The sequence below is a fragment of the Hemiscyllium ocellatum genome, chromosome 21, assembly GCF_020745735.1.
Source record: "Hemiscyllium ocellatum isolate sHemOce1 chromosome 21, sHemOce1.pat.X.cur, whole genome shotgun sequence".
Taxonomy (NCBI): Eukaryota; Metazoa; Chordata; class Chondrichthyes; order Orectolobiformes; family Hemiscylliidae; genus Hemiscyllium; species Hemiscyllium ocellatum.
In genome coordinates, this window is record NC_083421.1 from 17,844,036 (window position 1) to 17,858,502 (window position 14,467).

Genomic DNA, 14,467 nt, shown 5'->3' on the forward strand with positions numbered 1-14,467 from the left:
CTCCTGCTCCTTGGATGCTGCCTGACCTGCGCTTTTCCAGCAACACATTTTCAGTTCTGATCTCCAGCATCGGCAGTCCTCACTTTCTCCGACCTTATTTTGATCTGTTCCTATCTAATATGGAGGTACAACTCATCCATTTTAAATAGGAGTCTCCTGTCCCAATGTTTAAACACCTGAATGTCTCCCTCCTGTATAAAGCTTCAAGCTACAACTGATTTCTACCCTGGGTAGTGGGAGACACTGGGAGCAATCCAGAGATTGGTATCTATAGGGTCCCACTCTTTGACCACCTCCCAAGTTCCTGAATAGCTGCACCTATCTCCATACCTGCCTGTTTTATGTCACTGACACTGACTTACCATGAAACTTGCTCACTGCCCCTTCAGAATATTCTGCATCCTCTCATGGAGCTCAAGAAGCGGAAGACACTTGTTTCACAGTTGATCTTAGATACCGAAGTGTCCTGACTGTGCGCAGAAATTGCAGGCATTGGGTGTCTGATTCATGATTTAAACAGCTGTTGTTCCAGTTAGTTTAAATTTCTCCTCTGACCCTCAGCCTGCCATTTCAAACAACTTTAACGGAGCTGAAATTTGTCATTTGCAAATGATTTAATGTTGTTTTATATTGCAGCAACTGATGACATTGTGAAGGTGGAGGTGTGGGATATAGTGGATAAAGGTAAGTCGTATTCTCAACTCTAAACTGTTGGAGATCTATTTAGTTTATTTCCATATATAGATTTTTGATCTGTGTAATTATCGTTTTCAGGGTTATTAGGGATGGAGCAGAATGTCACAGTGGACCTCTGAGTTGTTTATTTCATTCCTCTGTATCTCAACTTGACAATTCCTGTGGTAAAATCTTGTTTGTACAGTGTTGTGTGGATTGATTATGTTCATGACCACGATGAAATGTAGATTATTGCAGCACAAAGGAGGTTCTTTGGCTCATTGTATCTGTGCAAGCTTTACTATTTAATTTCTCCCACGGCCACTCTTTCCCCATATCCCTGCCTATTCTGTTCCCTTTGGCAGATATTATTGCATAATTTCATCATTCTTCCAGGTTGTCTGTTCCATATCAAAGGAATTTGCCATCTAAAAATACTACTCATCATGCCCTCTCTTTCTTTATCCAGTTTACTTCAATCTAGGTCCTTCATTAATCAACTGTCATTCTTTCTTCACTATCAAAACCCTTCATGGTTTTGAGTACCTCTGTTAAATCACCTCTGTTCGTGACCTTTTGTTGGTGATTTTGATGGACCTTTCTGACCTTATGGTGGCGGGAAGGTCATTGAAGCGGTTGAGGATATTTGAGCCTTGGACACTCCCCTGAGGCTCTCCTGTGGTGATGTCATGGAGCTGAGATGACCGACTTCCAGCATCCACAACCAGCATCTATGGCTGTGCTAAGTATGGTTTCACATGGTTAAACATGAGCAGGTTATTGTTGAGTAGGTGCTACTTGGTGGCACTATTAGTTGACCTCTCCACATCACACTCACCTCCATCACTTTGCTGATATTGAGAGTAGATTGGGACTGATTTATCCTGATGTGTTGTAGTGCCCAAAGTTTGGACTCCAACTCGCCAACAGAGCTGTGGTTCCTCACGCTGTAGAGGTTTAGTGCAGCTATGGTTGCACCAGCTCCCATATGCTACGCCTGCAACATATCACCTGCCCAAATTTCACTTAGGGTTTTAACTTTAGAAACCATATGTAATGATTGTGTAATCATATTAAGTTGTTTAATTATGCTGCATTTATCTCCCCAGTACTTGCATAAACTGCTGCCTCGGAGAGTTATAAAACTACCAACCAATAATTTACCTGCTTACCAAGTAAACGCCGCTAGACATCAAATCTCAGCTCTTGCTTGGCCTTGCTCCCTTTCTCTTGGAACATTACAGCTCCTTTGGCCCTCGATGTTGGGCTGGTCTGTGAAACCGATCTGGACCCCATCTAACATACGCTATTCCATTATCATCCAAATGTTTATATAATGACCATTAAAATGCCCTTATTGTTGGCGAGTCTACTCCTGTTGCAGGCAGGTCATTTCACGCCCTTACTACTGAGTAAAGAACCTACCTCTGAGATCTGTCTGACATCTATTACCCCTCTTTTTAAAGATAAGTCCCCTTGTGCCAGGCATCACCACACCTCACTGTCCCACCCTATCTAATCCTCTCATCGTCTTGTATGCTTCTTTTAAGTCACCTCTTAACTTCCTATTCTCTAACGAAAACCATCTCAAGTCCCTCAGCCTTTGCTCATAAGAATGTCTAATATGGAGGGACAATGTCCTAGTAAATCTCCTCTGAACCCCTTCCAAACCTTCCACATCCTTCATATAATGTAGTGACCAGAACTGCACGCAATACTTCAAGTGCGGCTGCACCAGGGTTTTCTACAGCTGCAGCATGACCTCATGGTTCCGAAACGCAATCCCTCTACCAATAAAAGCTAACGCACCATATGCCTGCTTAACAACCCTATCAACCTGAGTGGCTACTTTCAAGGATATATGCACATCCATGCTACCACGAACCTTACCATTAGCCCAGTACTCTGTATTCCTGTTACTCCTTCCAAAGTGAATCACCTCACTCTTTTCTGCATTAAATTCCATTTGCCACCTCTCAGCCCAGCTTATCTATGTCCCTCTGTAACCTGCAACATCCATCCGCCTTATCCACAACTCCACCGATTTTAGTGCCATCTGCAAATTTACTAAACTATCCTTCTCTACCCTCATCCAGGTTGTTTATAAAAATGACAAACAGCAGTGGACTCCAAACAGATCCTTGCGGTATACAACCCTCTGTCTTCTTACAGCTAGCTAATTTCTGATCCAAACTGCTAAATCATCCTCAATCCCATGCCTCTGCATTTTCTGCAATAGCTTACTGTGGGGAGCCTTTTCACATGCTTTACTGAAATTAGGGCAGATCAAGATCAGATTCCCCTATAGGCCCTTCGGCCCAACAAGTCCACACTGACCCCCTGAAGAGTAACCCACCCAGACCCATATTTCCTTCTGACTAATGCACCTAACACTATGGGCAATTTAGCGTGGCCAATTCACCCACCCTGCGCATCTTTGGACTGTGAGGGGAAACTGGAGCACTCGGAGGAAACCCACACAGATACTGGGAGAATGTGCAAACTCCACACAGACAGTCACCCGAGGCTGGAATCGAACCCAGGTCCCTGGCGCTGTGAGGCAGCAGTGCTAACCACTGAGCCACCGTGCTGCCTCAAGATGGCACACTTTCCCTGTCTGATCCTTGAAACTTTCCCACTCACTAAATTCTGCTTGCTAAGTAAATGTACTGTCTCAGTATTATTTGATAGAAATGGATTTTGAGCTGCTGACCAGAGCTGTCCTGGAATGTCAGGAATTCCAGAAGACTGAAGCCAAGATGCTAGTTGAGGGGATTTGTGGTCATTTACTGTCATTAACTTCTCCAGGATTGCTTCAATTTGATTAATTTCTTGCTTGGCCTAAGGTTCCCCATATATTTTTGTGGGGTTTTGTTTGTGAAGGCAAATGCAGAGTTTGATACCTTTTACAATCTTGCCTATTACCTTTATCTTGCTAACCCTTTGCTGTTTACAGCATGTTACGTTCTTGCTCGTCCATCAAGTCCACACCAACCCTCTGAAGAGCTTCACATCCAGACTAACCCCCTTACCCAACTCTGTAACCCTGCATTTCTTATGGCTAATCGATAAACCTGCACATCTTTTGGGGCTGTGGGAGGAAATTGGAACATCTAGAGGAAACCCATGCAGACACTGGGAGAATGTGCAAACTCCGCAGAGACAGTTGCTGTGATCTGACCAATTTCTGTTTTCTTGAATTCTAAAATCCTCCCATTCCTCAGGCTTGATAGACACCAGTGGTTAAAGGTTGCTTAGACTGAGTTCAGGCAAATACTTTTCTGGTCATAGTTTTATTCCAACACACTTGCCTCAAAATTCCAACGTATGATTTCTTGTTTCACCTTATACCCAGATCTCACCAGGTCAACCCCTGATTAACATACAGCTATGAGCTGTTCCTTGGTTCCACTTGGTCTCTGATATCCCTGCCGAACTAGGTGATCAGGAGCCTTGCTATGTTTTAATGAAATAAGCTTCTCTTGACCTAATGCTGTCTTTTAACTTCCCCAATTGGCAAGAATCAGTTTACATTTTCTGTGGAATTTTTGTGCCTTCAAGAAATGTGCTTTGTAAATCGTGGAAGGTACGGTACAGTCACCATAGTCTTACCTGACCATGGGGCTGCTTTCTTGTTAGATGGCTGATGATGGTTTAATCTGAGAGTCACCACACCTCAGGTGAAGGGAGAGGTTGAGAAGGAGAGTCCTTCATGGTAGTTTCAGTTGATGCTAGAATGAGCCTATGTTGGTGTTATTCTGCATCGCAAACCAACTGTCCAGCTAACTGAGCTAACAAATCCTGATTATCAATAATGCCATTGTTATTTAAATGCTTTGTAACTTGTCTGCTTACCTATCTTTTAACGCAGTTTCCTAATCAAAACTGGTATGAAAAATATAGTCAGTCTTTCCAAGAGGAAACTTCACTGTAACATTATCAAATAACCCAATGGATAGCCCCAAATTCAAAATAGCATATTCTCAAGGTTAGGAACTCAACATTCTAACCGAGAAAACTATCTTGCCTATTTTCTTGGGCTTGGCCCCTGAGCTGTTACTGCCATTTGCTGAATTTGAATGGGGATTAAACCCTGCCATGATAATGTTTGGTATTTATTTCCTGATTTATATTCTGCTGTGGAGGACACCAGACAACTCCAGAGAGACACTTCTGCCCTTACTGTGTTTCTGCTCCACCCAAATTGATTCAAAATTTTGAATTCTTGAGCTAAGCTACTCTTTCTGTTGTTTTTACCCAATCCTGTGTCACCTGGGCTCTGCCTTTGCCTTGTACGTTTGTCATATCTCCTGTAAGAGTTACACAGTGGAAATCCATTCTGATGTGTTTGAAAACAGTTAGTGTGCACATAGTGCAGTGTTTCATGGTTGTCAGAGCGAGAAATCTTTTTTTAAAACTGTCTAAATGAAGACTTAAATAGACAATATTGTTTATTAACATTGTTTAGCTATGACATAGTTTCAGTTCTTGGACCCCATTCTTTCTCATTCCCATTGTATGCCCTACATTGTTTAGTTTCCAACTTTAGTCTTTGTAAAATTATGGATCTGAAATTACTATTAAATGGTATCTATTAATATAAATCTCTGCTATTTGTTTCTTAGTTTGTCATGAATTCTTTCACATTCTGATATAAAATCTTTAACTTTAATATTTTCTAATTTTCTCTGACATCCCATTAGTCACTAAAGATAAAGCATGTTGAGACGAAATGTTAGATTTGCGTTGTCTGTTAGGTGAACCCCCATCAGTTACATGATGGGAGTTCACCATATTTATCTACATATAATTTTCTCATTTTTTTCAGTACTTGGTTCCTTTTTCATTATTTTCTACTCTTGGTTCTCTTCAGGTCAGACAGTTCTCCTCCCTGGTACGTTAGGTGAGAGCTGGCCTGCCTGGGACGATTTCTGTTTGGTAAATGGATGTGTGCTTCCTTGTGTTTGCAAGTGAGAGAAGGCACTTGGTGAAATTAACCATTGTCTGCTTTTGCTGGCTAATGTGAATGGTATTGTACTCAATAATGAATCTCGATCGTGCACCTTTTAAAGTTTTTGATTTCTCCTCTCTAGTAGGCACTGTCTTTTGCGAGGCAGGTGGGGAGGAAGCTCTGGGAGGCACTGCCTCCCACTGATGTTCTGTCTCGCAAGATTTCCAGTTTCCGATGGGCTGGAAATGAAAGTATGTTGGCAGAGCGAGGGAAGCCTCAAAGTAACCTAAGTAGAGACTAGTAGGGAGGCGCTGGCCTTGTGTATTATCGCTGGACTGTTAATCCAGAGATCTTTTGGGAACCTGGCTTCGAATCGCACCATGCCAGATTGCGGAATTTGAATTCAACAAATGTGGAATTAAGAAGTTAAAAACCACACAACACCAGTTTATAGTCCAACAGGTTTATTTGGAACACTGCTCCTTCATCAGGTAGTTGTGGCGCAGGATCATAAGACAGAATTTATAGCAAAATATCAGTGTCATGCAACTGATATGATATACTGAACAAATGTAGATTGCTGTTAAGTCTTTCATCCTTTAGAATGGGTTGCAGGTTTTGGTTCATTAATATGTAAATCCCAGAACTATTCTCAAAGCACATCCTTAAGCTAATTTAAGATTTTGTGAAAAAAAGGTGACATCTCAGCACAGACAATGCACTAAAGTTGTGAGGTTAGAGTCCATCGGTATCCCAATCTTGAATCGGTCTGGTTCTGTTTCCGAAGTAGGAATTTATAAGTTGTTACATTGACTGCCTACAGATTGTGCGCTTTTTGAACAAAATAGGATGTATTTACAATTACAATGCTGCAAATGCAAACCTCACACCTTTAATATATGGCCTGAGCTGAGATGTCACCCTTTTTAGAAAACCTAAAGTTAGCTCAAGAACGTGATTTGAAAGAAGTTCTGGGATTTACATATTAAAGAAGTGAAACCTACAACTCATTCTAAAAGATGAAATACTTAACAGCGATCTAGGTTTGTTCAATATATTATATCAGTTGCATGGCACTGATCTTTTGCTATAAATTCTGGGTTTTATGATCCTGCTGCACAGCTACCTGATGAAGGAGTAGCGTTCCAAAAGCTGCTACTTCGAAATAAACCTGTTGGACTATAACCTGGTGTTGTGATTTTTAACCTTTTTCACCCCAATCCAACACAGGCATTTCCACAACATGGAATTAAGAATCCATGAATCCATTGTCAATTGTCAGAAAATTGATCTGGTTCACTAATGTCCTTTAGGGAAGGAAACTGCCAATCTTTCTTGGTCTGGCCTACATGTAACTCCAGACCCACAGTAATGAGGTTGACTCTTAACTGCCCCCTGGGTAGTTGCCTAGTAAATGCTGCCTAGCCAGCAATGCCCTCATCCCTTGAATGAATAAAGGAAACAAAGAAACGTGCTTTGTTGTAGTATCAACATATAAGGCACTAAGACAGACAAGATTTATGACTTCACATCAGAGGATTTTACTGAAGCCTTTGACAATATTCTGCGCGGTAGACTGATGATAAATTTAGATCAAATAGGATTTAAGGAGAGCTTATCAATTGGATGCAAAATTGGTTTGATGGTAGGAGACAGAAGGTAGTGGTGGAGAGTTGTTTTTCAGACTGTGACTTGTGACCAGCAGTATAATGATCTGGATGCGAATTTAGCAGATATGCTTAGTAAGATAATGGATGACACCAAAATGAATGGTGTAGTCAAGTGAAGGTGGCTATCTAAGATTATAAACATATCTAGATCAGTAGGGTCCATGGGCTAAGGAATGGTTGATGGAAGCTAATTTGAATAAATTTGAGGTATTGCATTTTGATAAAGTGAACAAGGGCAAGGCTAACAGTAGGGCTGTAAAGTGGTGCTGGAGAGAGTGAGGACTGCAGATGCTGGAGATCAGAGCTGAAAATGTGTTGCTGGAAAAGCGCAGCAGGTCAGGCAGCATCCAAGGAGCAGGAGAATCGACGTTTCGGGCATAAGCCCTTCTTCGGGAATGAGGAAAGTGTGTCCAGCAGGCTAAAATAAAAGGTAGGGAGGAGGCACTTGGAGGAGGGGCGTTGGAGATGCGATAGGTGGAAGGAGGTCAAGGTGAGGGTGATAGGCCGGAGTGGGGTGGGGGCGGAGAGGTCAGGAAGAAGATTGCAGGTTAGGAAGGCGGTGCTGAGTTTGAGGGATTTGACTGAGACAAGGTTGGGGGGGGGGGGGAAATGAAACTGGAGAAATCGGAGTTCATCCCTTGCGGTTGGAGGGTTCCTAGGCGGAAGATGAGGCGCTCTTCCTCCAGCCGTCGTGTTGCTATGGTCTGGCGATGGAGGAGTCCAAGGACCTGCATGTCCTTGGTGGAGTGGGAGGGGGAGTTGAAGTCTTGAGTCACGGGGTGGTTGGGTCGGTTGGTCCGGGTGTCCCAGAGGTGTTCTCTGAAACGTTCCACAAGTAGGCGGCCTGTCTCCCCGGTATAGAGGAGGCCACATCGGGTGCAGCGGATGCAATAAATGATGTATGTGGAGGTGCAGGTGAATTTGTGGCGGATATGGAAGGATCCCTTGGGGCCTTGGAGAGAAGTAAGGGAGGAGGTGTGGGTGCAAGTTTTGCATTTCTTGCGGTTGCAGGGGAAGGTGCCGGAAGTGGAGGTTGGGTTGGTGGGGGGTGTGGGCCTGATGAGGGAGCCACGGAGGGAGTGGTCTTTTTGGAAAGCTGATAGGGGAGGGGAGGGAAATATATCCCTGGTGGTGGGGTTCGTTTGGAGGTGGCCTGAAAATGAGAATTTGGTCTGATAAATATTTAAGTCAGCAAAGGACAGGTATTTGATGAATAAGACTTGGAGTGAGTCATGGACATCAGGGTTTTGGATGACTTCCAGACTACGTGGCAGACCAGTGAGGACAGCATTTGAAAAGTCAAATCTACAGGTGATAAAGGACTAAATGAGTGTTTCAGCTGCAAGTGACCGGAGGCTAAGGAGTGTTAGATGATGCAAATGGGAATTGGTGGTCTTAGTGTAAACATGAATGAACTCGCATGCTTATCCCTGGGTCAAATTTGGCAATGTTGGAGGAAACAGACTGGCTTTTTCGCAAACTGTTCACCAAGAAATGTTTGGGAATGGAGTGTGGAACAGGAACTTAAGACATTCTAATGGTTGTATTTGCATATAGTATCCACCTTCTAGGCAGGGAGGCGTGCAACTCTATCAAAATAAATATTAGCAGCAGCTGCACAATGGTTTTTTTAAACATCCTGAGTAAACTCTTCCAGACTTCATGGCATTTCCTGTTTCTGTCTCCTCTTTCACTTGTCTCCTTAGTCAGTTGCTTTATTCTGTTCTTTCTCTTTTCCACAGCTTAACCAATCTCACAGATGTGACATTGCTCCTGAACTCAGGATATTGTAACACATCAAAACCACTGATAGTTGGAATGGAAATATTCTGGGTGAATTTATAAATTACAACATTTTTCTTTCTTTGAAACTCATCCTGATATTGGCTCCTAGCCATCAAGGGTTTGATTCTGCAAACGTCATCAATCAGTTCAGTATGTCAGGCTGTCTTTCACAATGCTGCTGCCAGCAGGTAACCAAGTTCTGAAGCAGTCATAGTTCAAATGATGTGTCGTGGGCTTGCAACGTTAACTATGATTTCTGTCTCTGTAAATGCTGCTTGGTTTGAGTATTTGACATTTTTGTTTCCAATTATGGTTAAATTGAATTTCCTTTTGAAAATTGTAAGACAAAATAGCTTTCAATAGCCATTTACAGTCCTTACCTTCTGTTTGATGTACCCAAAAACCTTGGGTAGCCCACTCACATCTGAGTCAGGGCATTGAGTTCAAGCCCTACTCAGCTGACTCATTTGGGCCTCAGGACATGTTTCACTGTGAAATTCGATGCAAGTCGAATTCAGCCTCTCTTCACCACTGAAATGCTCCATCCCAGGTAGTATCTTAGTGATTCCTTTCTGCACCACCTTCAGTGCAGCCATATTCTTCCTGTCTGTTGTCACAGATGTAAGTCAGTGATTCTATAACTATATTCAAGTGAGAGTTTTTTGCAGAACATGCCCTGTGAAATATTTACAGTCAAACACCATTGCTAAAAGATCATCTGGTCATCGAATTATACAGTATAGGAAAGATCCTTTAGCCATTAGTCTGTGCTGCCAAAAATACACTTCTACTTTCGCCATTCCCACTTTCCCACTGTAGGCCCATAGCCTTCATCCAAATGCTTTTTTAAAAAGATTGTGAGGTTCCCAAACTACCCTCCGAAGCTGAGTATTCAAGACCCTCACCACCCTCTGTGAGAAAAGATTGCCTCACATCCCCTCTGTAAACTTGTCTTTCCCTGTAAAATCACACCACCTTGTTCTTGGCCATTCAACTGACAATGACTGCTGCTTTTTATCCATCCTGTCTGTGCCCCTCATAAATCTTATACATCTCTAGATTCACCTTCAATCTCTCTGCTCCAAATAAAACAACCCAGGGTTATTCAGCCTCTCTTCATCACTGAAATGCTCCATCCAGGTAGTATCTTGGTGATTCCTTTCTGCACCACCTTCAGTGCAGCCATATTCTTCCTGTAATGTGGTGACCAGAACAACACACACTGCTCCAGTTGTGGTCTAACCAAAGTTCTATACAGCTCCCTGCTCTTGTAATCTATGATATAGGCAAGCATCCATCCTGCTACCTTCAGGGGTCTGTGGACAAGCACCCAAAAATCCCTGTTTCTCTGAGTTACCTAGTGTTCTGCCATTCATTGAGCACTCCCTTATCTTGTTCCTTCTGTAAACACATCACCTCCCATTTATCCTAGTTAAATTCCATATGGCACTGATCATCCATCTGATCAATCTGTTTACAGTCTCCAGTAACCTAAGACCTCCATCCTCAGTGTCAACCACCTGACTAATCATGCACAAACTTGCTTTTCATTCTTCATCCCCCTGATGTTCTCCTCTACATGTATGAAATTCTCAAACCATAAGGAACCCATCACTAATTCCTGTAGTACACCACTGCACACTGTATTCCAGTCACACAAACAGCCTTCTACCACCACCCTCTGTCTGTCTCCTGCCTTTAAGCCAATGTTGGCTACATCTTACCAAATTACCCTGGATCCCATGTGCTTTTACTTTCTTTATCATTTTCCATGTGGGACTTGATTGAAAGCCTTGCAGAAATTCATGTTAACTATACTGACTGCCATATGCCTTCATCCACACACCTGGTCACCATTTTGAAACATTCTACCAAATTTCTTAGACATGACCTCATCTGACAAAACATTGCTGATTGTCTTTGAGCAAACTTTGCTTCTCTAAATGGAGATCTGCTCAAGAACTTTCCAGTCCATCTTCCTGAATTCTGTATCTGCACCTTCCTCCTGAATGAAGACAGTTGTGAAGTATTATTTTAACACTCTGCCAACTTTCTTTGGCTTCATACACACACTTCCCCTTCTCTCTCCCTGGTGATTCTCTTCCTTGTAATGTCGTAGTCGTGGCTATGTTCAAGCTGGGAAGTTGATCTGCAGATATTTTGTCTTCTGTCTAGGTGACGTAATCAGTGCTTTGTAGCCTCCTGTGGAGCGCTGCTGTACTGCCTTCTGCAATTCACTTGGTTTTGTTTCTGCTGGTTCCGATTGCTCACTGTGGTGGCCGTGTATTGGGTCGAGGTCAGTGTGCTTGTTGATGGAGTCTGTGGCCAAGTGCCATGTTGCTAGAATTCTCTGGCTGTCCTATGTTTAGCTTGTCCTATGATCATTGTGTTGACCTAGTTGAATTTGTCAACTTCCAGAGTGTGAGGTGCTGCCTTTTGGGAAAGTAAATCTTAGCAGGACTTACCCATTTATTGGTAAGGATTTGGGGAGTGTTACTGAACAAAGAGACCTTGAACTGCAGATTCATAGCATAAAGTTGAGTCGCAGGTAGATAAGATCGTGAAGAAGGCGTTTGGTATGCTTTCCTTTATTGATCAGAGTATTCAATACAGGAGTTGGAAGGTTGTGTTGCGGCTGTACAGGACATTGGTCAGGTCACTTTCGGAATTGCGTGCAATTCTGGTCTCCTTCCTATCAGAAGGATGCTATGAAGCTTGAAAGGATTCAGACAAGATTTACAAGGATGTTGCCAGGGTTGGAGGATTTGAGCCACAGGGAGAGGTTGAATAGGGTAGGGCTGTTTTCCCTGGAGCGTCGGAGGCTGAGGGGTGACCTTTATGGAGGTTTACAAAATCATGAGAGGCATAGATAGGATAAATAGACAAAGTCTTTTCCCTGGGGTTGATGAGTCTAGAACTAGAGGGCATAGGTTCAGAGTGAGAGGGGAAAGATATAAAAGTGACATAAGAGTCGACTTCTTCACACAGTGTATGGAATGAGCTGCCACGGGAAGTGGTGGAGGCTGGTACAATTGCAACATTTAACTAGAATGATTGCAACATTTAAAAGACATTTGGATGGGTATATGAATAGGAAGGGTTTGTTGGGATATGGGCCGGGTGCTGGCAGGTGGGACTAGATTGGGTTGGGATATCTGGTTGGCATGGACAGGTTGGACTGAAGGGTCTTTCCATGCTGTACATCTCTATGACAAAGTATCTCTCAAAAGGTTAAATCATAGGAGTTGGTGGTGTTGAAATTGGTACATAGAACATAGAAGGATACAGCGCAGTACAGGCCCTTCGGCCCTCGATGTTGTGCCGACCGAGTCCTACCTAACCTATACTAGCCCAATAACTTCCAAATGCCTATCCAATGCCCGCTTAAATGAACATAAAGAAGGAGAGTTCACCACTGATACGGGCAGGGCATTCCATGAACTCACAACCCGCTGTGTGAAGAATCTACCCCTAACATCTGTCCTATACCTACCACCCCTTAATTTAAAGCTATGTCCCCTAGTAACACTTGACTGCATTAGCGGTAAAAGGTTCTTAGTATCTACCCTATCTAAACCCCTAATCATCTTATACACTTCTATCAGATCTCCCCTAAACCTTCTCTTCTCCAATGAGAACAGCCCCAAGTGCCTCAGCCTTTCCTCATATGATCTTCCTACCATTCCAGGCAACATCCTGGTAAACCTCCTCTGCACTCGTTCTAAAGCTTCCACATCCTTCCTATAGTATGGCGACCAAAACTGCACACAATACTCCAGATGAGGCCTCACCAGAGTCTTATACAACTGCAACATGACCTCAGGACTCCGGAACTCAATTCCTCTGCCAATAAAGCCCAGTACACCATATGCCTTCCTCACAGCACTATTTACCTGGGTGGCAACTTTCAGAGATCTGTGTACATAGACACCAAGATCCCTCTGCTCATCCACACTACCAAGTAGCCTACCATTAGCCCAGTAATCCATCATCTTGTTATTCCTACCAAAGTGAACGACTTCGCACTTAGCTACATTGAATTCCATTTGCCACATTTCCGCCCAGCTCTGCAACTTATCTATATCCCGCTGTAACCTACCACTTCCTTCCTCACTATCCACAACTCCACCGACTTTTGTGTCATCCGCAAACTTGCTTACCCAGCTTTCAAGTCCTTCCTCTAGATCATTTATAAAGATAACAAAAAGCAATGGTCCCAAAACAGATCCTTGTGGTACACCGCTAGTAACTGCGCTCCAAGATGAACATAATCCATCAACTACTACCCTCTGTCTCCTTCCAGCCAGCCAATTCCTAATCCAAACCTCTAATGTATCCTCAATGCCATACCTCCGAAGTTTTAGCATTAGCCTACCATGGGGAACCTTATCGAACGCCTTACTAAAATCCATATACACAACATCTACTGCTTTACCCTCATCCACTTCCTTAGTCACCTTCTCAAAGAACTCAATAAGGTTTGTGAGGCACGACCTGCCCTTCACAAAACCATGCTGGCTATCCCTGATCACGTTATTCCTACCCAGATGTTCATAAATCTTATCCCTTACCATTCTCTCTAAGACTTTGCCCACCACTGAAGTCAGACTCACTGGCCTATAGTTACTAGGGCTATCCCTACTCCCTTTCTTGAACAATGGGACCACATTCGCTATCCTCCAGTCCTCTGGTACTATTCCCGTTGACAATGACGACATAAAAATCCAGGCCAATGGCTCTGCTATCTCCTCCCTAGCTTCCCATAGGATCCTGGGGTAAATGCCATCAGGCCCAGGAGACTTATCTATATTCATCCTTTCCAATATTCCCAAAACCTCTTCCCTGCATATTTCCAGGGCATCCATTCTAATTATTTGTGATTCCATATTCACATCAGCAACAGTGTCCTGTTCCTGAGTGAATACTGATGAAAAGTACTGATTTAATGTCTCTCCAATCTCCTCCGCCTCCACACACAACTTCCCACTACTATCCTTGACTGGACCGATACCTACCCTAGTCATCCTTTTATTCTTGACATACCTATAGAAAGCCTTTGGGTTTTCCCTAATCCTACCAGCTAAAGACTTTTCATGTCCCCTTCTCGCTTTTCTTAGCTCCCTCTTTAGCTCCTTCCTGGCTACCTTATAACTCTCAATCGCCCCTACTGAACCTTCACGCCTCATCTTTACATATGCCGCCTTCTTCCCTTTCACAAGGGACTCCAATTCCTTACTAAACCACGGCTCCCTCACAAGGCCCTTTACACCATGCCTGACTGGTACATACCTATCGAGGACACGCAGTAGCTGCTCCTTGAACAATCCCCACATCTCATTAGTGTTCTTCTCTTGAAGCCTGTTTTTCCAATCCACACAACCTAAGT

General features: G+C 43.2%; 1 protein-coding gene across 1 annotated transcript in view; it reads left to right on the plus strand.

Moving 5' to 3' along the window:
* LOC132825777 (rab-like protein 6) overlaps positions 1-14,467 on the plus strand; it is a 126,267-nt gene that overhangs the window by 13,320 nt on the left and 98,480 nt on the right. Inside the window, exon 3 of the mRNA XM_060841243.1 lies at positions 637-684. Within this exon, the coding sequence (XP_060697226.1) occupies positions 637-684 (48 nt within the window). The remainder of the gene's footprint in view (positions 1-636; positions 685-14,467) is intronic.